The sequence below is a fragment of the Rhamphochromis sp. 'chilingali' genome (genome assembly GCF_963969265.1).
Source record: "Rhamphochromis sp. 'chilingali' genome assembly, chromosome: 2".
Lineage (NCBI taxonomy): Eukaryota > Metazoa > Chordata > Actinopteri > Cichliformes > Cichlidae > Rhamphochromis > Rhamphochromis sp. 'chilingali'.
Genome location: NC_137930.1, coordinates 53,052,276 through 53,079,759, shown reverse-complemented (window position 1 = coordinate 53,079,759; position 27,484 = coordinate 53,052,276). Strand labels below are relative to the sequence as shown.

The 27,484-nt window shown below is 40.9% G+C and overlaps 2 protein-coding genes across 2 annotated transcripts; one reads left to right on the top strand and one right to left on the bottom strand.

The window, feature by feature from the left end:
* Nucleotides 1-1,932: 1,932 nt before the first annotated feature.
* dhtkd1 (dehydrogenase E1 and transketolase domain containing 1) lies at nucleotides 1,933-26,985 on the bottom strand. Its single transcript, XM_080868678.1, has 17 exons — nucleotides 26,720-26,985; nucleotides 26,304-26,456; nucleotides 18,805-19,016; nucleotides 18,524-18,718; nucleotides 18,095-18,364; nucleotides 17,119-17,290; nucleotides 15,076-15,274; nucleotides 10,512-10,824; nucleotides 10,338-10,422; nucleotides 10,093-10,232; nucleotides 9,865-10,015; nucleotides 9,656-9,762; nucleotides 7,740-7,904; nucleotides 7,062-7,144; nucleotides 6,735-6,901; nucleotides 2,821-2,906; nucleotides 1,933-2,732 (listed from the first exon to the last, which is right to left on the bottom strand). Exons 1-17 carry the CDS (start codon nucleotides 26,889-26,891, stop codon nucleotides 2,631-2,633), a joined length of 2,772 nt encoding a protein of 923 aa, XP_080724804.1. The 5' UTR covers nucleotides 26,892-26,985; the 3' UTR covers nucleotides 1,933-2,630.
* LOC308388153 (uncharacterized protein) lies at nucleotides 19,049-26,295 on the top strand. The gene is made up of 3 exons (XM_080868692.1): nucleotides 19,049-21,916; nucleotides 22,041-22,323; nucleotides 22,457-26,295. Exons 1-3 carry the CDS (start codon nucleotides 21,585-21,587, stop codon nucleotides 22,604-22,606), a joined length of 765 nt encoding a protein of 254 aa, XP_080724818.1. The 5' UTR covers nucleotides 19,049-21,584; the 3' UTR covers nucleotides 22,607-26,295.
* Nucleotides 26,986-27,484: the final 499 nt, after the last annotated feature.

The window sequence follows — 27,484 nt, the reverse complement described above, 5'->3', positions numbered from 1 at the left end:
GTAAAAACAAAAAAATACCTGATTTTTTTTTAACCTAAATTTTGTTTCTAAGAAAAATCAGAGCCATATATGAGGATATTCATTTTCGATACAAATTTCAATAGAACAGTAGCAGTAGAGTGTCCTCGTAAGTGGATATTAGGCCCCTGTAGAGCAAGATTTAGTATTTTGGTCTAAATAACCCAAAATGTGATGTCCACATATGTGGATGCCAGGTCCTAGGAGGTTAAAGAATCTGTATTTCTCACAGATGGTGAGGGGGAAAAAAACCCTGTAGACCAGGGGTGGGCAACACCAGGCCTCGAGGGTCGGTGTCCTGCAGGTTTTAGATGTTTCCTTGATCCAACACAGCTGATTCAAATGGCTAAATGACCTCCTCAACATGTCCTGAGGTTCTCCAGAGGCCTGGTAAAGAATTCATCATGTGATTCAGGTGTGTTGACTGTAACAGGGCAGCCCTTAGCGGCTGGAAACACAGTGAGACAGACCAAGGCAAGTGTAGTGGAACAAAGTATTTATTTGCTATATGGCTCTCCTTAAAACAATTAACTTGTCGAGCTTCTTCACAGCACAAAAATCCATCCTCTAATGACAACTGGCAGCCTTAAATATGTTCAGCTGTCACAAACTTAACCATTATTCCACTCTCAGGTAAATTCTTAAATCCCAACCTTCCACCACAGTATACAATATATCAATAAGAATAAATAAATAAATACATTTTCACATTTACATATTAATAAATACTTCACACTTTAATGTTACACCAAACCCAATATTATAAAAACCCAGAAACCCAAGCACAAAAAGATTCACCACACTCTCTTTACCAATGGTCTCTCCCGGAACCTTTAAATGGTGTCTGGACCCCCGGGGAAACATTTGCCCAAACACCTTGAAGAGGACACAGGCAAGAAAGGTGAGTAATCATTAACTTACAAACACTTATTTGCACCACTTTTATCCCTAGATTTCACACACACATTTGCATTAGTTTTCCTTATTGGTAAACCTTAATCACAATCTCAATCACCATTCTTCTCTCCTGACAGACAACCACCACATTCCTTGATGAGGAGCAGCTGTGCAGGATCTGAAACAAGGCCACCAACTGATTTTAAAATTCCCAATAAATAGTCAATAAATATTTAAACTTCTTGTGTGCAAATCCATGCTTAAAGTGCAATGCTCATAAAGTGCTTGATAAGGTGCTTTTAATAAAGTGAAAGGTGTGCTCTAAAGTGCTATACAGACAATACAATATAAATAAATGCAGTAAGGGAGTCCTCTTCCTTACATTGACCCAGGGTGAGATCTAAAACCTGCAGGACACCGGCCCTCGAGGCCTGGAGCTACCCACCCCTGCTGTAGACCCTCCTTCTACCTGCTCACAGAGATCCGAGGTATCTTCCACAAATGTGTGGCTGTAGCTCAGGAGGTAGAGCAGGTCATTGACACGCTAAAGTATCCTTGGGCAAGATATTTACCCCTAGCTGCTCACCAGTGCATCCACCAGAGTGTGAATGTTAGACAGAAAGCACCTAAGCATAGAACAAAGTGCTTGTATGAATGGGTGAATGAGGCAAGTTGTATAAAGCACTTTGAGTAGAGTAGAAAAGCACTAAAGAAGATTCAGTTCAGTCCATATGGTGACACCATTTCCCAGAAAACTGATTGGTCAGTAGGTGGTGATTTCATACCTGTTGATCTCTAATCTAAGACTAATCTAACCTGCTGTAATCTGGAGCAGGTTATGTCTGCTGCACAGCCCAGTAACAAGTGAAGCTGCCCTTTTAAAAATAAAAAAATAAAATCCAGAGTTAAACTGGAAGTTAGTGGAATAAGCACGAATCCTGCTTCATGCTACAAACTTCAGGAGCGACTACTCTTATAGAACGAAGCACGTTATTGGTCAAAAAGAAATAGACACACTTACATGAAAACAGATTTATTTTAAAATATACTCTTTAATGCCAATATTCTGATTTGAAGCTTCAGTTTGGTAAAATGGTTAAAACAATTAACTTTAGTTCATATTTGTAAGATAAGAAATGAAACTGGTCTGATAAACATTCAACAGTTTCAATGGTAACTTCCTCCTGGTGATCACGACAGACTTTCAAATCTTCAAGTGTAATGCTAGTTTAGCACTCACATTCTTACATGTTTCAAGGTTAATGCACAAATACACTCCCACTACTTTATGATGTAAACAGTAACTCATGCAGCCTGTGTCCACGAGACAAATAAGCAGTTCCGATTCCTGAAACATGGAATCTGTAGATTTCCCCCTGACAGGCGTCCATCACAGTCACCTTGTAAATGCCGTCTGTAAGGCTTCGTGCCTCCATCCTTAAATACAGGCATGCTGAATGACAGGAGGGAACAGAAGTAGGCTTTTCATTAAAAACAAACACTTAAGAACTACAAGAGAACAAATAAAATCATTAACACTATCCTCTTTCACACATTTCTCTGATTTGATCTTCATTACTGAACAATTTGTTTAAAAACAGCCCATCCACGCCACGTAAGGGTCCCGCGTATCTGTAGTGCAGCAGATGCAGCATGTAGTGTTGTACCGATGCCTGCAAACTTGATATGTTTTGGTTTGCAGCCTTGTTTAAGTCTTAGGAGAAAGTAGCAGTGAGGATGGCCTCTTGCTGCTGCTGATGAAGGGTCCCGATGCCGACAGCAGGGGCGGGCAGAGCGGGCCGGCTCACTAACCGGAGCTGACAAGGACAGAGGAGGAAGTCAATTCGAGTAATATAATTCACTGAGGTTCACAGTGTAGACAGAATTGTTTCAAACTGTGCTCACCTTGCAGGCCAGCTGCTTCTCAAACCTGGGAGCTACAAAAGACCAGGGCCCCATGTTCTGAGGCTCCTCCTGGCTCCAAATGAACTCTGCAAGAGGATTTTAAAAATGTGATTATAACCTACAGTGATACAGGATTTATGTAGGTTAGCACTTTGGTTGAAGTTCCTCTCTTGCAGTTCAGTGAAATTTCAGCTCAGTGTGAAACCAGTTTGCTATAGAGTATTCGGTGAGAACGATAGTACAGCAAACTGAAGTGAAACCTGAGCTTTGTTTCTCATCCACACACACAAAAATGACCATTCAGAACAACTGCCAATCTAAATTATGTCTCTCCGTTTTAATTAAAAAAACCCCCACAAACATACATGTAAAAAAATAAATAAATAAATAAACATGTAGTCATTCGCTAAAGAAAATGTGCCATCTTTCATTTCTAACAGGATTGAATGAAATGTCACGTGGTCTTTATCGGGTCTTGAAATTATTTAAATATAACTTTGGCTGAGTGGTAGTAATAATTTGATTTCTTTTCTTTTCCAGTCTTTTTTGTTGTAGATCTGTTGCTCTGCTTGGGATCGTTGTCTTGTTGCTCGACCCAATTTCAGTCAAACTTTAGCCGTCACACAAACGGCCTCACATTTGACTCTAGGATACTTTGGTATACAGAGAAGTTCACGGTTGACTCGATGACCTTAAACTACCCAGCTGCTGTGGCTGCAAAACAAAACCAAATCATCACTCCTTCACCACCGTGCTCGACACTTGGTATGACATGTGTGTGCTCATATCTAATTGCGATGCTGTGCATTAAGGTCACACATTTCCTTATCTGTCTCATCTGTCTAAAGGACACTGTCGCTAAAGTCTGGTGGTTTGCTCAGACGCAGCTTTGCAAACGTGCCATGTTTTTTTTGTTTCTGGTTTTTCGAGAGAAGACACTTTCTCCTGGTCACACACCAAATAAGCCATATTTCTTAAATCTTTTTTTCTACTGTTATGAAGTTTAGTATGTTAAATGTTAAATGTTGAGGCCTGCAGAATCTGACATGTAGCTCTTGGTTTTTTGCAGTTTCTTTGAGCATTGCACAGTCTGACCTCAGGGTAAATTTGTTGGGATGTCCACCCCTAGAAAGACCGGTTACCGTCTTGAATGTCGCTCACTTGTAAATAATAATAGTGAAAAACATTAGATGTAGAATGATAGGCTTCAAATTGTTTGGAAATGGTCTTTAACCCTTCCTGGATTGATGGGCAGCAGCAATTCTTTCTTTAAGGTCACTGCTGATGTCATTCTTCCTTGCCGTTGTTTTAACACACACCTGAACCAGCAAACTCACAGAACTCCTGCTTTTATGGGCACGATGCATTTGATTGTCAGCTATCAGCTCTTGGCTACTACTTATAGTTTAACTCCTCTCTGGAGGGGAGAGGGAGGGGAAACAGGAGGACAAAGGAGGGGGGAACAACTAAGCTGTAGTGCCTCTTCACCTCACTGTACAATACCTTGTGCAATACTTTTTGTAAATAGTCAACAGTGCAATAGACTCAATACTTGAAATGTGCAATTCACTTGTATTTTTATTTTTTATTCCTATTTATTCTATTTATCCCCTTCATATATTTTATTTATATTGTCTCTGTATTTATATATGTGTGTGTGTGTGTGTGTGTGTGTGTGTGTGTGTATATATATATATATATATATATATATATATATATATATATATTATTCTGTAACTCTGTAACTTCTGTCGGTGCTGTGCTTTTTTGGAAATCGAATTTCCCAGAGGAACCCACCCGAGGGATTAATAAAGTTCTATCTAATCTAATCTAATACTCACAATTCTTGTAGAAGAAGGGTATAGTTAGTTTAAGGGCACGGCACACAGACATAACGTGCCATGTGTCATAATTTGAGCAGTTTGGTCAAAAAGCTCCTCGTCATATACCTCAGTTACCATCTGAAGACCATTATCTGAATCATCAATTTTTCTTTTAAAAAAACAGAACAAATATTTCTGACTGTCCTTTGCTGTATTACTGTTAAATAATAATCAGGATCTTTGTAAGACCAGAACCTATGATTTATACCCCAAAATGTGAAGATATTTTCAGCCCCGTGTTTGAAGTCTTCTTATCCTCACAAGCTGCATTTAGCTTTAAAACAAAAGCTGTCTGTGCCTAAAAAGTAAAAAGAGGAACCTAAAAAAAGTATGCAAATCACTCACCGCTTTGAAGGTTCAAAGGCTGTGAGCACAGGGTAATAACAACATTGCTCAGAAAAGCAATTCAAGATTTTGATCTACTCTGAGTCCTCAGCTAAACTTTGCCAGTTGAACACACACGTAGTATTTGTACTGCTGTTTACATAAATGCATTCTTGTGAAACTAAACAAGTAAGGATGGTGTGAATAAGCAAAAAAAGACAATGTTGGCAAGGAAATTTTCTCGTGTATGGAAAGCATGTCCATCACGCCTTGAATGACGCTCACAGGGACAGTAAAGGATAAAGTGAGAGAAACCTGTGAGACAACAGCTGTGCAGTAGGTAAGAGTTTGTCAGATACTTGATGATCTGGCATTTCAACTAAACGGTCGAATGTCGTTTCTGCTTTCAGCTGGATCACATTTAAATTACTCTGACTCAGACTTCAGCAGCGCGCTTTTGTAACCCTCTTCTGTCTGGCAAAAAGTCATCCTTCTAAAGTTTTTGACAGATTGCTAAATTGTATCCGTTTTCTTGATTTTATGACAGGTGGTCTGTTAAATGTAATAATAATTAAAAAAAAAACCAAACAAAAAAAAAAAACCCCAGTAGTTTGTTAAATAGATTTTATAGACCAACCCTTAAAGGTTAACCCCAACACTAACGTTTATAACTTATACAGAAGACACTTCATATGAGGTATGACCTCTCCTGGATGTGATGCAAGCCGTCACCTGTCTGGATCGGAATTACTCTCCATTCCTGAATGAGTGCAGCTGACAGCTGGCTATGCAATGGTCACTGGTTGTAGCTGCCTCTGATGAACGCATCCACCCAGGCATGTTCAGCAAGAAACACGTCAGGACTAAAGGAAAAGGCCAAGGAAGTGTCTGAGTACTCTCCTGATCCAGAAAGGCCTGCACTATTCTGGCGGTGTGGGAACCGGCACCGTCCCACTCAAGCAGCCACCACAGGCCTGGCACGATTACTCATCTCTGTTCCATGAGATTTCCACCAAGCTCAATCAGATGAGAGACTTTCTCTGATGGACATGCGAGGCTGCAGCAGCAGCAGCTCAGAACATCGGTCAGCCACATGGTGGCACTGATGAAAAAAACCGTTCATACACCATTTTTGTGTATACTGAAACCTCTGGATTGCAAATGTAGTAAACTGAACTTATTCTGAGTTTTTTTTCTACAAATAATCTGACTGAAACCAATCAACTACAACCAATATCTACTCACAGAACACGTTTGGATTTTCTAAAAGATTGATTTAAAATAATTTACAGAGAAATGGATTTCAAGCAGAGACTGGAAAAAGATTTCACGACAGAAAACTTGTGATTCTTATTCTGACTCATTAATAAAGTACCGTTGTAATTAAGTGGAAAAAAAGATATTTAGATTTGAGAACTTAAGTGTTTGTAATGTTTAAATGTATTATTGTACTGCTCTGAAAGGACAAACACCACCCGCACCACCCTAACACTAAAACTAATAAAAAAAAACATTTTTAAACAACACAAACTAAAATGAAACAAACAAATCTACTCTGAAAAACGAAACAAAACTCATAAACTGATCTGATTAAACTTCAACTACGACTCAAAGCAAACTACTAGTGCACCTTCATCTATAAAGCCGGTGTGTAGCCGGTGTAGGCATGTAGGTGGGAAAACAGAGATTAGTGAGCGGTCACGCTACCTTTGGCTTTGGGGTATTTTTTGAGCTCCTGCTGCAGGGCATCCAGAGGGAACGGACACAGCTCCTCCACGCGGATGAGCGCTGTGTTCTGGTTGGCTGCTGATGTCTCCCTCTGTTTCAGCAGAGCATAGTAGTGCTTCCCAGAGCACAGCACCACCTTCTGGACACTGTGTGGAAAGAAAAAACACTGGATTGGGCTCAGGGTTTGGGCTACTTACATATGTGTTTTTATGGTTCTTTCAAAAATCTGAGCTCCTGCAGTTTCATTTAAACACACAGAAACAATCACACACCCACACTGCAGATTTAATATAACGTCTTCTCTACCTTTCTGCTGACACAGAAGTATCACCCAGCACTGGCCTAAAAGACGTTCCTGGTGCCATCTCAGTCAGACTGGACACGGCCCCCTGGGAAAACAGAATATGTCCTTCAAGCATCGAGATGGAAGCATCTCTGAGGAGCTGGATGTGTCAAATCTGTCCTAGAGACCGATTGGTGACTTCCTGGCAACCACTGGTCGCTAGGGAAAAAAAAAATTATATTCCTGAACTGGTTGGCAAGTGGTTACTGGAGGCTGCTGGCTGTTGCTAGGTAAAATTGATTGCAAAGAGGGTGCTGCACAAAAACCCTCCTTGCGATTGCTTTGGTTGCTAGCAGACTGGTAGTTTCATGGAAGACTGCGAAGACTTAGCAAGTACTCGCCGAGCAGTAGTGAAACTCTGCTGCAGCCAACACCATTCAAAAGGTTCAGCTTTTACTTTGAAAAGTGCACGCAGAGTTTTGGTTTTGGGTGTTTTTTGGTGCAGCACCATATACCTGTTTGTGACCAACTTCATTTTGCATCTTGGTGTGATTGGAGCTTTAATAGTCGATTTCACTGCAACGGCCAGCAACCTTCAAATACCACCCGCAAAAACAGTCACAGAAATTTTCGCATTTTTCCCTAGCGACCGCTGTTTTCGAGGCATTTAAGCCCGGCTGAGCGCGGCCTAAAGTACTCACGGAAAATCTCAGCAGAGTCTTGGGTCCCACAACAACGAGAGGTTTGCGGAAGTTTCGAACCATCTGCCTCCGAAGCAGATGGAAGTACTGAGCGGAGGTGGTGGGGTTGACCACTGACATGTTCACAGTATCGCCGTCCACACCCTCCTCCTTACTGTCGCACATCTGCGAGACAAAAAGAGGAAAAGTTAGCATTCATTTATATTTCAGGTAATGTGTAACTAAACATTAGCTTGAGTAGCTTCCACTCTTGTAAAGCTGTAACATGAATATGAATGATTTTTTTTTATACCTCACCTACCAAAGATGACACAAAGTAAGTGTTAAGTATGCAAAATTTCAATTTGGTGTTCAATAAATTGCGCCTATTATCGAGGAAATGATTTTAGAAGCAGCCTCAATCCGATGCAATTTGTCTGCTGATTGCTTGCAGCCCATTAAGAAACATTATCGGTGATGATTTGCCATTGATCAAATCTGTACATAATGTGCTCCTGACTACACAGCCTTCCTCTGCACCGAAGAAACCATCTGTAACTTCACACAACAAGCTTTTCATTTAGATCCTACGGGCTATATTAATGTTTAAAATCTCACTTATAGAACCTTTAATCCTCATTACGTGGTTACCATTGTGTCTATTTAAATTATGGTATTATTCACGTATAAAGCTCTCTGCGTGACACTGCATTTGTTATTACAGTTCAACTCTACAAAGGCATGAGTGAAAAGATAATCTGTTTCCTGGCAGAGGTAAAAGATTAAACCTCCATGGAAACTATTCAGGTGTTTTTTTAATGTGTTGTCAAGCAACTGATGAATCTGCAGGATCTGAAATGATAGTCATGTCGTGACTGTTTCAGAACCAAAAGAGAGAAGTGGGATGTCTTTCTCCCATGTCTTTGACTTTAGCAGAGTTTAAGATTTTTTTATTACTGCAAAAGTTGTGTAATGGTTAGAGAATACTATGTGGTGAAATCTTTGCCCTATATCCGACTAACTTTGCTTTTCTCTGCAGCTGTTCGTTTGATTCATTTCAAACTTGGTGGGGTAAGTACAGTGCTGAAAACAAATAGTTATTACACAAAGATACCTGAACAACTACACTGAAGCACTTCTACCATTTTGGTAGTCACAAAAAAAACTGTAACCCACAATCTGCTCATTACACACACACACACACACACACACACACACACACACACACACACACACACACACGATATTATTATTGCCCTCGTTTCAAATCATCTTGCTTGCCCGTATACGACACATTTAAGGGATGTTTAAACTGTAGCTTTAACAAAATGGTTTCATAATCTCTGTGAACAGGCTCTGCACTAGTATGATACACTGACAGAGCACTTGTTTATCACAGTATAACACAAAGTCTGTTAAGCTTCAGGGATATCACTGTGCTGTTATGAATCATAAACCATTCTGAATCCATTTCAGCTGCTTTGGTGCAAACTGAAGTGATAACACTGTCCTCTCTTCATCCCTCCGGAGTGATGGCTACAGGCAAAATGGATTCACGATAGTTTATGCTGACTTTGTTTTTACTGTTAGGATCAAGTGTTTCTTTAATTTTGTTGGTGCAGTGCATAAGGAATTGGTTGCACATCGGTGTTATTCCTGATAGGAATTGTCAGGAAAAACGTGTTCTGTGTGTAGACAAATGAAAGAGTGGTTGGAATAATGTAATGAAGAGCACAGACATTCAGCCTGAATAAAAGGCTTCACCTGGGCCCTCATATGGCTAGTCCATCAAATCTGAGCTTAAGTAGCTTTAAGACTGTCATGTCTTTCTGTAATATTAAGTAGCAGGTTAAATAAACAATAGTGAAATTAAGTGATTGACACTGATATGACACGATTGCAGATTAGAAATACCGACACAGTCCTGACTCACTGACCTGGAGGAAGCGCTCCATACGGCAGGAGGAGTGTTCAGGTCCAGCGCCATCGTATCCATGAGGCAGCAGGATCACCATCCCACACTGCAGCAGCCACTTGGCTTCACCTGGAAACACGACAGTTTCACCTCTGATGAAATAATCTTTCTTTTTTTCTTTTTTTTTGACCAAGTTTATTAGAAAATGCGGCAGAGGGGTGAGAAGCTCACCTCCCGAGATGAAGGTGTCAAAGACAATCTGCGCTCCGTTAAAGAAATCTCCAAACTGAGCCTCCCAGATGGGCAGAAGCTTCGGCTGCGCGATGCTCATGCCGTATTCAAATCCGAGCACGGCCTCTTCAGACAGCGGGCTGTTACACACCTAAACACAAGACACCACAATTTGTTGTGTTTTTCATGTTGACACTGATGGTTTTATCTGCTTTGCGAGGGCATTACCTCCAGGAAACCTGTCTGCTCGGGGCTGATGTGATTCAGAGGGATGTACATGTCGTTAGTGTCCTGGCACACAACCATGGCATGCCGCTGACTGAATGTACCTCTTCCAACGTCCTGTCCACTGATACGGATATTAAAACCTGCAGTGACAATAGCTCGAGTTTAAAGGAAACCCCAGGAATTCCCAAACTGGAAATGAGTCATTTTTACTCACTGCTAAAAACACCAGACAAAACGTGACAAACCTTGGCAGAGGAGAGAGCCGAAAGCGAGGGCCTCTGCTGTCGACCAGTCTAGTTTGGTTCCCTCTTCCAGTTTCTGCAGCCGGGCCTGAGTTTACAAAAGCAAAATAATTTAACTGCTGTGATGTTTGGACAAGGCAACGCGGCAGAAGGATTAGAAGCAAAAGATCCCGGTACCTGTACGTGGGTTTTTCCGAGGTGGCTGTGCAGCTGGATTTGCTCAGGGATATCCACAGATTTCACTCCCACAAACTGCAGCAGAGGAATGGGGACACCAGTGTCCCAGGTGGTGACTCTAGCCTGGGGTTCAACAAGATCCCCCCAGCGGCCCTGCAGGTTGGTGGGTGGAGGGCTGTACAGGGTCATGTTGGACAGCTTGTCGTTGAGCATGCTGTAGTATTTGGTTTTGATCTCGTCACGCTCAACTTCTGTCATCAGACCCTCTGAAATCAGCTGGTCTGAGTAGGCGTCTGGGATGCTCTTTCGAGACCTGGAAGGAGCAAACAGGAGATGATCTGATTATTACCCTGTATTCTTTTAAATCAGACGCCCGAGATGGGACCGGGTGCAGACTCGAGCTTTAATTCAAGGGGTTCGACAAAAGCATTGCATTAACTGTTTGGGTATTACAGCCACCTTCAGATGCTCAAAACGAACTGGGCAGTTGACTAAGATGTTTATTTGTCCAGGTTAGGCCTGTTTATTAGTTCATAACAAAGTAAATAAATAAAAATCTGAAAGTGATTCAAAGTATACAAATTGCATTTGTAAATTTTTCACTTGACTTATTATGATGTTAAAGGAGTATGGGCTCAAAATGTGGTCATAAATATTTTGTACCTGTAAAAAAGATTTGTGTGTGCGTAAAAAAGATTTGTGTGTGCGTAAAAAAGATTTGTATGTGTAAAAAGAATTTGTGTGTGCGTAAAAAAGATTTGTATGTGTAAAAAGAATTTGTGTGTGCGTAAAAAAGATTTGTATGTGTAAAAAAGATTTGTGTGTGCGTAAAAAAGATTTGTATGTGTAAAAAAGATTTGTGTGTGCGTAAAAAAGATTTGTGTGTGCGTAAAAAAGATTTGTGTGTGCGTAAAAAAGATTTGTGTGTGCGTAAAAAAGATTTGTGTGTGTAAAAAAGATTTGTGTGTGTAAAAAAGATTTGTGTGTGTAAAAAAGATTTGTGTGTGTAAAAAAGATTTGTGTGTGTAAAAAGAATTTGCGTGTGTGTAAAAAAGATTTGTATGTGTAAAAAAGATTTGTGTGTGCGTAAAAAAGATTTGTGTGTGCGTAAAAAAGATTTGTGTGTGCGTAAAAAAGATTTGTATGTGTAAAAAAGATTTGTGTCTGTAAAAAAGATTTGTGTGTGTAAAAAGAATTTGCGTGTGTGTAAAAAAGATTTGTATGTGTAAAAAAGATTTGTGTGTGCGTAAAAAAGATTTGTGTGTGCGTAAAAAAGATTTGTGTGTGCGTAAAAAAGATTTGTATGTGTAAAAAAGATTTGTATGTGTAAAAAAGATTTGTGTGTGCGTAAAAAAGATTTGTGTGTGCGTAAAAAAGATTTGTATGTGTAAAAAAGATTTGTATGTGTAAAAAAGATTTGTATGTGTAAAAAAGATTTGTGTGTGCGTAAAAAAGATTTGTGTGTGCGTAAAAAAGATTTGTGTGTGCGTAAAAAAGATTTGTATGTGTAAAAAAGATTTGTATGTGTAAAAAAGATTTGTGTGTGCGTAAAAAAGATTTGTGTGTGCGTAAAAAAGATTTGTATGTGTAAAAAAGATTTGTATGTGTAAAAAAGATTTGTATGTGTAAAAAAGATTTGTGTGTGCGTAAAAAAGATTTGTGTGTGGACTTAGAAAAAAAAACCCTGCAAGTTACAAGTATGGATTTTTGACCCTATTTTTCTTCCCTTCATCTGATTGGTCAATGTCATGTCAATCACAAATGTAACAATCCAATCAGAGAACAGATGGGTTTGGCTGTCGAGGGGCGCTTTTTTTGAACTGCAGGTCTTTGACGGGAATAAATGCCCTTTTACATGCCAACCCAGCGTTTTCCTTCATCACCACGAAGGTCCTTGAAGGGTGATACCGTTTGAAGCTGGAGGATCGCTATATAAATATCCGATAGCAGCTAGGTCCCCTAACTTTCAGTAGCTGTTGAAAGGATAAAGTTGTGGTATATCAGTGGTTAGAAATAACATTATTACTTTAGGATTAGTTTAACACAAAGTCAGGGCTGACCCAGGACCATTACTGTGAGTCACAGTGCGCAGCATAAAAGTCCTTTCACATCGGATGCAGGATACGCTGCTAATGCTAACTGCTAACTAAAAGCAAAGGATCCAGAATTTGTTACGCTGGCTGCTGGGCTCTGTGGGTTTTTGCAGCTGCTCTACCTGTACTAGATGCACCTGCTCCTTGTCTTTTCTATCTCTGACTTTATGTCCTCTACAAGAGTTTGTTTTTTTTGCTAGTTCTTCAAATGTTCAATAAAAACATGTATGCTAATTCATAACGAAGAAAGCTTTGTAATGAAGACTGTCATTTCCAAAACACTGCCCGCCCCCACCCCGCGGTCCGCAGCGCTGTTGAAAAGGCTGTGGAAGTCCCTGTATTAAACACGTAGACCTGTGACATAAAAATCACCAAACTCGGACAACCACAGACTGTTTTCCTTCGTGGTGATGAAGGAAAACGCTGGGTTGGCATGTAAAAGGGCATTTATTCCCGTCAAAGACCTGCAGTTCAAAAAAAGCGCCCCTCGACAGCCAAACCCATCTGTTCTCTGATTGGATTGTTACATTTGTGATTGACATGACATTGACCAATCAGATGAAGGGAAGAAAAATAGGGTCAAAAATCCATACTTGTAACTTGCAGGGTTTTTTTTTCTAAGTCCACACACAAATCTTTTTTACGCACACGCAAATTCTTTTTACACACACAAATCTTTTTTACACATACAAATCTTTTTTACGCACACGCAAATTCTTTTTACACATACAAATCTTTTTTACGCACACGCAAATCTTTTTTACACATACAAATCTTTTTTACAAGTACAAAATATTTATGACCACATTTTGAGCCCATAAAGGAGGTTCAAGGAGATGCTGATGTAAGTGAATTATTATTATCATTACGGGCTGAAAAATTCAAATAAACCAATGAGAGAGATCGCAAAAACCTTTGGAGTGATCAAATCAAAATCCTGGTTTGTTCTTAACAAGAATGGCTATGCTGGCCAGCTCAGAAACACTAAAAGCTCTGAAGACAACTAAAGTGGATGGAGACATAATTCTTTCCTTGGTTAAGAAGCAGCCCTCTGCAGCACAGAGCCGAGTCAAGAACACTCACACGGAGGTAGGCGTATAATTGTCAAGGTCTAGCCTTGATGAATGTAATTACAGAGGGTTTACAACAAGGTGAAAAAACACTCGTTACAAACACAACAAGGCCTGATTAGACTTTGCCAGAAAACATCTAAAAGAAGATCGCACTGATGGGAAAAAAAAAACTTTTTTTGGACCTTTAAGTGATGGGAAGAGGAAATTATGAAGGAGGAGGGACAGATACAGAGATGATGTAATGGTATGGGGATGTATGATCGCCAGCGAACAGGACCGTTTCTGTGTATTAAGTAGCAGGATGAATTATGTATTGTACACAGCTGTACTGTCTGCTTTAACCACATGCTGCAAAACTGATGAGACAGAACTCCACAGTGCAAATAGATAATAACACAAAGAATACTGCAAAAGAAAGCAAGAGCTTCTCAAGACAAAGAAATGGGATATGCTTAAAAAGCCAAGTCGGTCACCTGATCTCAGCACAAACCGCATGTTTTCCAGTTACTGAAGACAAAACTGAAGGCAGAGACCCACAAACAACAGCAACTGAAGGCAGCTGCAGTGAAGGCCTGGCTGAGCATCTCAGTGACGGAAACACATCACCTCATGCCCAAGGATTTTAATCCCAGTAGTTCAATATGATGTTTATTTGTCCAATTAACTGTGAGCTTCTCAAAATTGGGACTTGTCTATTATAATGCAATTCCTAAACTGTTAAACCCCTTGAATTAAATCACATATCGACCGATTTAAAATGTATTGAGGTGGTGTACAGAGGCAAAATTAAAACAAAATGCATAAAAGAACTGACCCAAGAACTGCATCTTTAAAAAAACAAAACAAACCTAGCACCTTTTTTTCACTCCCCATGTGATTAAACAACACTCTTGCATTCACTTTAATCTCTCTCTGGCAGTTAATGATTTCTCCTCTTTGTTGTTCTTCATCCATCTTCTCTTCCCCCTCATCCTCCTAACCAGTCACAGTGTATTGCTTCCCACTCCCTGGTCATGCTGGAGGTCGCTTCCTATTAAGAGAGTTCTTTCTCGCCACGGTCGCCAATTGCTTGCTTTTAGAGGCTCGGCTAATTGTTGCAGTTCTCTCTTTAATGTTGCAGGGTCTTTAACATCCAAAGCAACATACTAAAGTGACTGTTGTTGTGAGTTTTTATAGTTTCAAAGCACTGTAGTGGTTTAATAGTTGAAACACTACAATTCAAGTTATGCTTGCCTTTCACACAGAAATAAAAATTCCACAATTACCCAAATACACCATTAAACATCAGCCATTGCTACACGAGTAGACCCATCATGTAAATGCATCAGTGCACCTACAAGAATAATTCAAATCAAACTATCAAATCAAATCAAAGTAAAAGCGATAGCTTTAACTAACCGGATGATCTTGTACATTGCCGGATTGGTGAAAAAAGGCTCGTCCAGCTCATTGTGGCCCCACTGACGGTAACAGATCAGGTCCAGGATGACATCTTTCCTGAAGTGCCGCTGGTAGTCGACAGCCAGGCGAGCGGCTCGCAGCACCTCCTCGGCATCATCTCCGTTTACATGGATCACGGCAGAGTTCACCATCTTACCTGTAGAAGAAATCGCCCATTACACACATGATGAAGGTACCACTTTACAAAGTAAAACTGCACTAACCCTGGCTAATTTAAAAGACCTCTCAGATATCCTATTTCACCGTGTGTATCATATTAGACGCATACATGAAAATAATCCATATTCGAAACCCTCATGAAACTGTTTGACTTAGGCCTCAGGCTGCATGCTACACTCATTTTTAGCCCCATTACTTTGGATTTTTGCATAGAAACAAATGAAGCATCGTGTAATGTGAAGTGTTTTTTTAAACATTACTTTTTGGGCATTTTTGCCTTTATTGGATAGCGGAGCAGTGAAGACAGGCAGGTAGTTGCAAAGAGAGCAGAGGGCAGCAAAAGGCCACAGGTCACTCTCAAATACGGGCTGCTGAATTCTGTGGCCATGTGGTCACCCACTCGCCCACTGAGCTAAAGCAGCACCCCACTGATTCTTTTTCCTTCTCACCATTCATCTTATATGAAAACGTCAGGAGAAAAAAGGCTTTACTGGAAAGATTGCCTGACTAAAGCCTGCTATTTGATTAAGTTGAAACACAGTAGACACAATGTCAGGTCACAGGACATTTTGACATTCGCTGTACTAGGGCTGGGCGATATGACCCAAAATTCATATCTCGATATTTTTTAGCTGGATGGCGATATAAGATATATATCTCGATTTTTTTTTTAAAGCCATAAGTTAAGAACAAAAAGAGAGTTCTTAGTCACACTGTGTCCCAGATGTCACACGGGCACTTTTATTTACATACAGCGTAGATGTACATGAAGAAATTACTCAAAAATAAATTATCAGCATTTATTAAATAATCATGGTCCATAAATAAAAGAAAACAATGTTGTTTTTGTGCATAACAAAAAGCTCACAATTGTGCAGTCAAAATGTAAACTAATAGACGCTGAGCATAATAACAAAGAGACAGATTTCACAGCTGCACCACGTCTCTGAACAGGTGCCATTTGTGGTCCTTATACACACACAGTACGTATCACTCCGCGAGGCTCCTCTTCGGTAGCCGTAATCCTCCGACAATCCATCAAGCGGTGCAGCTCCGTAGCTTAGCAAAGTCATATTAAAACATTTTTTGACAGATTGCCGAGTGCTGTGTACCACATAAAATCGGTTCGCGGTCAGTAAGCACAACCAGAATTCATACATAAGGCGCACTGTCGATTTTTGAGAAAATGAAAGGATTTTAGGCCGTGCAGCCCCTCCTGGCTGCATGTCGTTAGCGCGGTTAGCTCGCTAACACGTTGACGCCGTCCAGCCCCACGCACGGGGCGATCCGCGGTAACTCGCTAACGGAGATTTTCCGCTTTCATCTTGTCATTGCCTGCAGGTGAAGCTATGGGGGAGGGGGAGTTGTGTTCAGTGAAGGAGAGGCGAGGCCGAGTAACGTTGCGTAGAGACAAAAGTGGACGAAAGAGAGGCAAACCTGCTGCTCCACAAGTATAATTATAACGTAACATAGACTATATCGATATAAACGATATTGTCACATCTTATATCTCGTATGAAAATATATCGATATTTTTAAAAAACTCGATATATCGCCCAGCCCTACGCTGTACCTCTAATTGACACTGGTCTTGGAAACACTGGGTTTAAATACTTTAGAATGAGCTCCAAAAACTTTGAAGCTGTGACATTTTAAAAGTTTATATTTAGTTAATCTGCAACTCTCCTCACACGCTTTTTATCTCATGTCCGCCTATTCTCAAAGTCTTTTTTTATACACACAAAGCGCTTTCAAATAAATGACTTGCTAATAACGTATTCTCTCTGTACACGGGAATACTGATGAGAAGCTTTCACTGACCAACATCACTGCAGTACAAAGACGATCGTCCTCTTTCCGACGGGGTGGTGTAGCCCACTTGGTTATTCACGATGAGGTGGATGCTCCCACCCACTCTGTAGTGAGGAAGATTTGAAAGGGTCAGAGTTTCAGGAACGATGCCTTGACCAGTGAACGAGCCGTCGCCGTGAATCTGTGAAGAAGGAAGAAAGAAGAAGTTATCTCATCGTACAAACGAACATCATCTAACAAATCCTGCTTTTTTTATACTGACCTGATTAGCTATGATTCTTTGGTGTGGTGTGTGTAGTCAACATGCAGAAAGTACAATTATAAAGTTTTAAAATATGTCATATTTGACCTCTGACCTCTCCTTCAAGGTCAACATAATGATCTGAAGGTCAAATTGATAGCAATGCTATACAGAGCTATTTAAAACTATTATTCTTACCACCAGTGTTTGTGTTGACAACATATAGGCATTTATGGAAAGGGGATATGGGGATTCTAAATATTGCATTATAGTTATAGCAACCAAATATCATGTCCCATTTGACCTCTGACCTCCCTTTTACATTTCACATCTGTCTTTCTTTCAAGGTGACCCCAAAAAGCACTTTACCTTCAAAGAAAATGTTTTGAAGAGGAAGAGAATGAGCTTCCTGGTTGGTTAGTTAGTATAACATTATATAATAAGCACAAGTTAAAGTTGTGATGTCTGTAAGTCACAATATTAACATGAGGTAGAGCGAATAAATGTAAAATTGTCAAATTAAAAGTAATAATTGTTCTTCATTAATTCATTAAAGCATACAGTGATTTCTTAAGCATTTTGGAAGGGAGAGGGAATCTTTTTCAGCACACAGAAGTAAAACACTTTTTTATTTGTTCCAATAGAGCTATTTGTGTTCGTTTATGAAATTCCACACTAACAGACTCATCACTTTTTCTAGCAAGTTCTAAAATATGTCCTCACGCGTGCGTGCAGCTGTGATACCTGCAGACAGATGACTTGGTCCCCAGGTTGGGCGTCGTCTTCGGGCGAGTAGTCCCCTTCTTTCCGGAGCTGCTGCCTGGCTCTGGTTTTGCCCTGAGCCACGGGGTTGATGGCCTCAAGGTGAGATGGGTTGGGCAGCATGGTGACATGAAGGGGGTGTTTGGCTCTGAAATCTAACTCCACCGAAGAGGTGAGGTGGGAGAGGACGTCACCGATGGCCGGCGAGGTGTCGGGGAACTCGCTGAGGCCGCGCATCTTACGGAACATAAGCTGGAGAGAAAAATGAGGGAAGCACAGCGTTATCCGAGACCGTCTCGCTTTTGTTTGTCGTGGCGAACAAAAGCTGTTCAGTGATGTTAAAGAAAATAAAAGATAATCTTGAATACCGTGACTAAAATGCAGTATACGGGTCAGATTAAATATCCAAACCTCAGGTGGGAACTTGAGCAGGCCTGTCAGGAGGTTGAGTCGGCCTCGGTGAGGCATGCCGATCACAATGTCAGTGACTCCACTGTGGGCAGACCGGTGGAAGAGCTCAAAGAAAAACCCCATCATGCTCTCTGCTCCCTCTCCTCCATAACGCTTCACAGTAGCAAACTTGGTGGCCAGAAAGTGGTCGAATTCCTGCAGGTCGAAAGAGGAATATTATGAAGTGGATGTCATTGAGATCACGTACTACAATTCTTTTTTATTACTCTTCTGAAACCTGCCTGCGACTCTAGCATGATCTTGGCCAGCTGCCTTCTCTCCTCTGGAGAGAAATTCTCTCTCTTAAGCTCCTCGAAGCGGTCAGCGAACCACTCCCTCTCATCCAGACTGCTCAGCTGGCCGGGCTCCACTGACAGGTGGCCACAGTAGGCTTCTTCCAGGTAGGCCTGAACCTCTTCCACAGAAGCCTGCGCTTTCCCAAAGTGCCGCAAACCTGCAGAATCACATGTAACGAGTAAAGCAAGCAACACCTACCTGTGAATTGTAAGGGTGGGGGAGGGTCACAGAACAAAAACAGCCCTAATATGTATTTTTTTAGTGTTCTGTATTCACAGATGAATAAACACTGTATATTTCACAAATGATATGAAGCTAGATAACATGCTAGAAAGCAATGAGAACTAGGGCTGGGCTATATCATACCGTTCACTGGTGTAATTTTGGGCAACGATAGGAAAATGAAATATCGCGATAGAATATCGGTAAAACGCGCATGCGCAGTGCCTATATTTACATACGCACATGATGGCGACGCAGAATGAGGAGAGCGAAAGTGGATTCTTGAATGACACAGATGAACCAGAATTGGTTTGTAAAAATGCTGCAACTTCAGTGGTGTGGCACTGGTTTAGCTTTCGTCCGTCAGATACACAACAAAGCACTATTTTTGGTACAGCATGCTAGCAGGCCGTCGTTATTACCGTGTTGTTTGGAAACACTTAAAATCAATCCTTTGATTTTTCTGAAAATCGACAGTGCCCCTTATAATCCCGTGTGCCTTATGTATGAATTCTGGTTGTGTTTACTGACCTCCAAACGATTTTATGTCGTACACGGCGCTCGAAAATCTGTCCAATGTTTTAGTACGACTTTGCTAAACTACGAAGCCGCACCGCTTGATGGATTGTAGGAGCATTAGGGCTATCGTGGGCCTCGCGGAGTGATACGTACTGTGCTTCAACATAATATACACACACAATAGGTAATAACCTCTTTTTAAGTTTTGTGGATATTTTACATGGTTATGCTGAGGACATGTCGGCCAATTTCCACTGGAAATGCCGTTTGGTTAAACTGTCAGCAAGGAATTTGCACTGTTACATTTTTATATAACTTTAATGCACATAAAAAACAGCTGCTTGTTTAAGTGAAAATACATTGATGGGGTTTTTTGCACTAATAAAGTTGTGGAGTTGTAAAGCATTTTGTCTAGTGTCAATTATATCGTCAGTTATATCGTTATCGCAAATTTTCAAATGTATATTGTGATAAATATTTTTGGTCATATCGCCCTGCTCTAATGAGAACAAACTACATTTTAATAATAAAACTTGCATACTTTAAAATTTTACAGGGTTTTTTTCCAGGACTTTAACCTGCAATCATTTTACTCTGACTTTACACTTTTAAACCAAGAATCGAAATTCTCAAATGTTGCATAAAATGTAAATAAAACAGAATGCACCTGTTTACAAATCGAATCCTAAGACTTAACGAGGTAACGACAAGCTGCTGTTACCATGAATTACTGCGACTAGTCTGATCCATTGACACGCATCACTAGCACATAAGAACATGGGTGATGATTGAGTGCAGTGGGTCACATGGTCACGTTCCCTCCCTGTAAGCCTGTGATCAGATGGGGTCTGTCCAGTCCAGCGCTTGTTGTTGTAACCAGTTCAGATCTAGACCTTTCAGCATGTGGCTCTAATAATATGGTTATCCTGGATGAAGAGGACGGTCCTTCAAGTAAGCAACACAAGACAGTTAAGGAAGCTGAATGTGTAAGTAAAAGTGGAACTATGTCTGCTGTAACGGTTTCCTTTAGGGATTTGATTTTTTAACGGTTATATACACTCACACGCCGCTTTAACAGGTACAGCCAAGGTTTTTATCGTTAACGAAAACTAACGAAATAACGAAAACTAGAAGTGAAAAAACATTTTCGTTAACGGAAATAAAAATAAAAACAAAAAAAGGAAAACTAACTAAAACTGTAATGAGTGTTCACAAAACTAAAAATTAACTGAATTTATAGCAAAAATGTGTTTAGTTTTCATTGATGTGTGCGTGTCATACAATAGTCAAGGGTGAAAATGAAGTTTAGTTTCCAGATTTTTTGCTTGCTGTCTCATTATGCCAGCAGGTGGCCAGTACGTTAGTCGAGTCGTCTGTGTTGCTGCTCCATCCACGCGCAGAATCATGTCAGGAAAAGTCGGGAGAAAGCGCCAGAGTCCAATAGAGATTGAAAATGTGACGTCGCTCAGGGGTAAAACCGCAAAGAATTCTGGGAACTCGTGGCAAGAGGTACTAGCGCACGCAGGCTTTCAATTGAAATCAGTTATACAGCGATAAAAAGAAACACAAAAAATGGCAAGAAGCTGTTGTATTACAGTTTTTCTCAAATGTTAAAACACAAAAGCCAATCCTGTAACCCAAATGACCAGTAGTCTAAACACATTTACTAAATGTAGCCACCATATTCCAGTACCATAAACACATGTCACATGAAGACACAATTCACAAAACACAACCCTCTGTACTCATAAATCTAAACACATTTTTCCTTGCTAAAACACATGTTGCAAAACAACTCTGCTCATATTCTCAAATGAAAGCCCATGTGATGCAAAATGCTTGCCACAGTCACCAATCTTTGAACACAGGGAACACACCTGGCGTCAGTCACTACACACAACGACTCAAAATTGAAGACACCTGTTGCTAATGATGTGACCCCACCTATAAAAGCATAGTTTGGTGAAGATGCCAAACAATCACAATGGATGAAGGCATTCGAGCGTGCGGAAGGAGAAGAGCTGCAGGCCAAAGAGGAAGAGGGGTTGAGATCAGAGGAGGAAGAGGTGAAGGCCTAAGAAGAAGAGGAGTTCGGAGTAGAGGAGGAAGAGAAGGAGGCCAACAAGAGAGAGGAGAAGGTCCAGGTGGGAGAAGAAGACAACCTCGCACCATCATAACAGATGATATGCGAGCAACAGTAATTGATCATGTCATTGTCCATGGCATGACAATGGCTGAAGCGGGACGAAGAGTACATCCAAACCTGAGTAGGTTCACCGTGGCCACCATTATCAAGGCATTTAGACAACACAACAGGTGTAGTACGCTATTGCTTTCTTTGTCACACTACAGTTTTACAGGCCTGTGAAAGTGGTCTGTTACTTTACATGTAGTTTTACATATAAATCAGTCAATTGACAACACATGTTTCTTTCTTTAGAGCTGAAAGAATGCCACATAGAGGTGGGAGGGTTGCCATATTCACAGCGGCACAAGAAACCCTCATTGCAGATATGGTCCGTGAGAACAACTGCATTAGACTCCGAGAGATCAGAGACAAAGTCATTGCAGATAATGTAAACTTTGAGAACATTGATGCTGTCAGCGTGTCCACAATAGACCGAGTTCTCAGGCGCCAACAGATGAGGATGAAACAGGTCTACAGGGTTCCCTTTGAGCGCAACTCTGCGCGACACATAGAACAACGTTACGAGTATGTGCAAGTACGTATACATCCATGTCCACAGTACAGTTAGTGGACATACTGTGTTGCTTAGTGGCCTACATTACTTCTGGACAATACTGTGCTACCTGATTGACCGTTCTGAACACCTGTACGCTTTTCCATGTTCACAGAGGATAATGCAGTTGGACGCGATGGCCAGACCCCATGAGTACCTCTTCCTGGATGAGGCTGGCTTCAACCTCCAGAAACGAAGGCGAAGAGGCCGTAACATCATTGGCCAAAGAGCCATCACTGAGGTTCCTGGCCAACGGGGGGGGTAATATTACTCTTTGTGCAGCTATGGGTACAGAGGGGCTTGTCCACCGGCATGCTGTCCTTGGGTCTTACAACACCCAACGTCTCCTCACCTTCCTAGAGGAGCTAAAAGACATTCTCCTGGACCGTCAACAACACCATCCTAGGCTAGCACATCACATGTATGTGATCATTTGGGACAACGCCCGCTTCCACAAAACACACCAAATCAGAGAGTGGTTCACCACCAACAGTGACCACTTTTTAAACGTCTGTCTGCCACCCTACTCCCCTTTCCTGAACCCTATAGAGGAGTTCTTCTCATCATGGAGATGGAAGGTGTATGACAGACAGCCATACACAAGAGAGAACCTCGTACGGGCAATGGAGCTGGCCTGTGCTGACATCCCAGTGGAGGCCTTCCAGGGATGGATTCGCCATTCCAGGGCGTTTTTCCCGCGGTGCCTAGCAAGGGACAATATAGCCTGTGATGTGGATGAGGTGATGTGGCCCAATGCAGCTCGGCGACATGATGCCGCACAGTGACTGTGTGTAATACTGTAAAAAGACCGTGTAGACAATAAAAAAGACTTCACACCCTGATCATGTTTCCGAGAGTACTGTTGTGTGCGATAGATTCTGTTTTTGCATTGAGTTGTGTTACAGTAGTGTACGTACATGCAGGATGTTTTTATAGATTTATAGTCTTCATGTGAAACTCACAAATCTAAATGCCTAATCCTCTGCAGGGTTCTATGACGATCCGTTACTGTACAGTTTATAAAAATATGCATTGGCAGTTATGAACCAAAGAACCTTCTCACAAATTGAGCATTGTGTTTTCAATTGTTTTGCTGTAGTGTGTAATGCTGTGTATAGTGTTTACAGTTTTGACAGCTTCGAGCTGCTCTCTTGGTGTGGGAGTTTGAGTTTTGCAGTGGGAAGGTGTGGTTGTGTTTATGTAGCTTTAGAGAAGGGTGTTGTGTTTGGACATTGGGGGACCTGGTGGTAACGTTTGTGACATGTGTTTTAGCATTTGAGAAAAACTGTATTAACTGCAATAGCCGGTCGCATGACAGCCACGGGAAGCCGACGAGTAAAGAGATCGGTTGTTATCGGATTACGTCGTTGAAGAGAAATTGTTCGAGCCATGTTTCCGAAGTAACAAAGAGGCGACTGGATTGCAGCCATTCAAAGACCAAATATAACGTCCCAGAACAATCCAGCTCACAGGTTAGTCTGCTCCAAGCATTTCCACAAAGGTCAGTCTGCTGTTGTAGTTAATGCGTCATTTTTCTTAACATAATTGGTGATATAGGTTACAAGCAAGTCTGGCGCTGAACAGAAATTGTCGCGCTATGCTCCTTTATTTATTGTGCATAAATAGTGAATTGTCCTGACACAATATTGCGTTTCGCTTCTGTTATTATGGTACAGTGACAAAAACATATACTTTTATTCACAGGATAAAACAGTTGTTTTGTATCACTAATTGCCCAGTACGATTACAGCATACAATATTATTGTCACTGCTACATTTCTGTGATGCGTACCAGAAATTATTTCTACTACTAATTAATTACCATTGAGCTCAAAGGTCCTATTAATAAACGGTTAACGAATGTGTATTTATGAAGACGATTTGTGAGACTGGTAAACTTATGATATGTACGATGGTCTTTACTTTCTACACGGTGCATTTCAAAGTCCTGCACCCATCCGTCGGTAAACTGTACCTGGGCTTGTTGCAGTGACCTGAAGTTACTAAACTTCATGAGTGTATGCACTCACTCCAAGAACCGTATAATTATAAATATGAGCGTGGTGAAAGTTGGGCAGCACGCTAACGTATTTTGTCCCTCTGTGTGCTCGTAAGGGTCTAACCCTTTCACTGGTTTGATTTTTTTCCTCGTATCTTTTCTTTGACTTTTCATTAAGTCTGTCTTTGTACGGACCGGCATTGTTCTCCTTCGTTTTGTACATACCTTTTTGGGGGGCAAAGAAAAAGCAAGAATTTATTGGAACCGAAGAATGAACGTTTTGCGGTGCTGCAAATGCTTGCATTTGATGCAGGTACTTGGATTGTTTTGCCACGAGTTACCGGCATGCAATGCGCGAAAGTCACGTGGTCTGTCAATCTCTATTTGGGATTACTTTGAATATGACTGTGTTTTGAATAAAGCAAGTGTCTTGTAGTGGAAAGAGACAAATTATGAGGGACATTTCTAAAGGGAAAAAATACCACAAACCTTAAAGTGCACTTGAAAAGCTCACACAAGAAGGCTAACCTAGCTTACCTTGAGAAGGTAAGGGAGCACACTCAACCCTCATCCCCAGAAAACAGAAGCTAACCCCAGGCAAGGCAGCGTGATGCATCCCGAGACAACAGGACTGGGGTATCTACATAACTGTTTGAGTAAATTGCCTTCAAAAAGTTTATCAATTCACTTGAACCAAAATTACGAACACCCAGTGCTGCGAGAGTTAATAGTCTCATTGGGGCCAAGAAATACATTTTATAGTTGCCTGGTATCAATGGTTGTTCATCTGCCTTCATTTATTTATTTAAAGAACCCATAGGTGGGAATGTGGGTTAGCCCTGCGTTAGCCCTGCGACAGACAGGCGACCTGTGCAGGGTATGGTAGCTGGAATAGCAACATACCCAAGGATAAGCAGAAGAGAATGACTGATATGATGAAACTGGGATTTTGTTACACTTAATTATTGCAAACACAACTAAAACTATAACTGAAACTAATCAAAACTAAACTGAAACTAAGGATTTTCAAAAAAATAAAAAACTAAACTAGCAAACAATTGGTAAAAACTAATTAAAACTGATATAAAATTGAAAATCTGAAGTCAAAACTAAATAAAAAATAAAAACTAATGAAAATTGCAAAACTATTAAAACCCTGGGTACAGCTGCTTGTTAATGAAAATATTTAACAGGCCAGTGACATCACAGCAAGATGACCAGCTCAGGTGTAAACAGCCTGGAATAAAGAGCCATCCTGCCTTGCCCAAGTATTAGTGCTGACCACGTCCTTTTATGAGCGCCGTGTAGACGTCTTCTGATGGCTCGTTGTGACTGGACAGCACACCATGTCAAAGTTAAAAAAACAAAACAAAAAACGTTTTGTGTTCAATGGATCAAATTTTGCTTCTTTACATAAGCCTGTAGAGAACTTTTAATTTTTAACCTCATAATTAGGCGTAATAATGGTGCAGTAACAGATGCAACCACTCAAATTTTGCATAACAAAACATAAAAACAACTTTATGTGCATGAACCTTAAAGAGTTCATGCTTTAGCATTAAGTCATGGATAAAATGGTGTGTGTCGTTTTGTTTTCTCCCCTACAGCCATTTTTGGACTCCTCACTTTCAGAGACAACTGATGATCAACCAGGTGTTGCGCAAGAATGGCACATGCTAACAAGTAAGTACAAGTTGTGTTGAACACAGAGTCCTCAGTTAAACATCAAAACTGGAGTGCAGCAAATACTGGGATGGGCAGGATTTCATAATGAAAGGCAAACGCCATATAAGTTTAACACTTTTTAAACAGCAAAAAGTAGAGAGTTGGACGTGATTAACACTTAAAAACTCAGAGTGAAATGACATTGTGGGTGTTATTTTTCCCCCCTCATAGTTTAAAAAAGGTAAACAAGTGTGAGTATGCTAACTTCAGGTGCATGCTTTCTGCAGGATTCCTTTACCTGAGGTGTTGAGTTGTCCACTCATGGTGCCAGTCAGCATGCTAATCTCCGGGACACTGTCAACAACAGGCTTTTGGGGTAGCAAAGGGTTAATTTTAGCAGCCTTGTGTCCGTGAGCTCTGTATGCCTCCACCAGTCTAGCTAGAGCATGATCTGAACACAAGAGAAGAGAACAACGCGTGACAGCGAGCTCACGTTAAATAAATGACGCGTTCACTGCACAGCAGTTAACAGCTACAACAGCTTCCAGAGTCAACGATAGGCCACCTAAACAGAATATCATTCAAACTCGTATAAAAATACCGCGGAATAAAATAACCCCACAAACAAGCGTTAATGCAACTGTCTTTGCGGAGCCTCTATGTTAAACGACGGTAACTTAAGGGGACCGTACTGCAATTTAACTCCATACTGACCTTGATTTAGTGCAGCCACCCGCTCGCTCTGCCACTTCTGGTCCCGCTCGGTGCTCTTGGGTCGGTACCCGTAAACACCTCTCTCGGTGTGATAACTGCAGCCGACAACCTGCCGAGCGACGCTCTGCGGCAGTCTGCTCAGCGAGCTTTTCAGCAAAATCAAGGCCGACATGTTTCCAGGTCTTTAGTCTCGCATGAGATAGCGGCACACATCTGAGAACAGGCTACAGGACGGCAGCCATACTGCCCGGAGGAGGGACACGTTAATGGGAGGAGATGTCGCATCGGCAGGCGATTGGCTGAAGCTTATCTGGTCGATATTTAAGTCGAGTAAATGGTATTTAATTTTACTTAAACACAAGGTTTGAATCTGTAGGGCACGAGGTTACATTTTTACATTTCGGGCCAGCGCTATGTTGTCTTTAAGATGGCTAAAAATCTCAGAAGCAAGTGAAGTAGCGCAACAGGTGTCCAAGCGACGACGATGTGCTGAGTTCAGGGACTTCTTAAAACATCGTAATTACCACTGGAGAGCAAGATTATTATAATTAACTGAAACTGAACTTAAAATTTATAAAAGCATGCATTTAAGGCATGAAAAACACTTTGAAATAACTAAAAAGAAAGAAAGAAAATAGGTGTGGGGAAAAAAATCAACAAAAACGTTTTATTTTTTTAAAATACATTTTATTTTTGATTTTTTTTTTTCTCTTTTGCGGGAAAAATACTTACAAAACGACTTAAAACAAAATATAGAAGACTTGC

Excerpts from the sequence above, each read along its gene's own strand:
- LOC308388153 (XM_080868692.1), top strand. The coding sequence starts at position 21,585 with ATGGATGAAGGCATTCGAGCGTGCGGAAGGAGAAGAGCTGCAGGCCAA. Across the intron at positions 21,917-22,040 it reads GCATTTAGACAACACAACAG|AGCTGAAAGAATGCCACATA; the intron begins GTGTAGTACGCT and ends TTCTTTCTTTAG. Across the intron at positions 22,324-22,456 it reads AACGTTACGAGTATGTGCAA|AGGATAATGCAGTTGGACGC; the intron begins GTACGTATACAT and ends CCATGTTCACAG.
- dhtkd1 (XM_080868678.1), bottom strand. The coding sequence starts at position 26,891 with ATGTCGGCCTTGATTTTGCTGAAAAGCTCGCTGAGCAGACTGCCGCAG. Across the intron at positions 7,905-9,655 it reads GTATGGAGCGCTTCCTCCAG|ATGTGCGACAGTAAGGAGGA; the intron begins GTCAGTGAGTCA and ends TTTGTCTCGCAG. Across the intron at positions 2,907-6,734 it reads AAAATACCCCAAAGCCAAAG|AGTTCATTTGGAGCCAGGAG; the intron begins GTAGCGTGACCG and ends ATCCTCTTGCAG.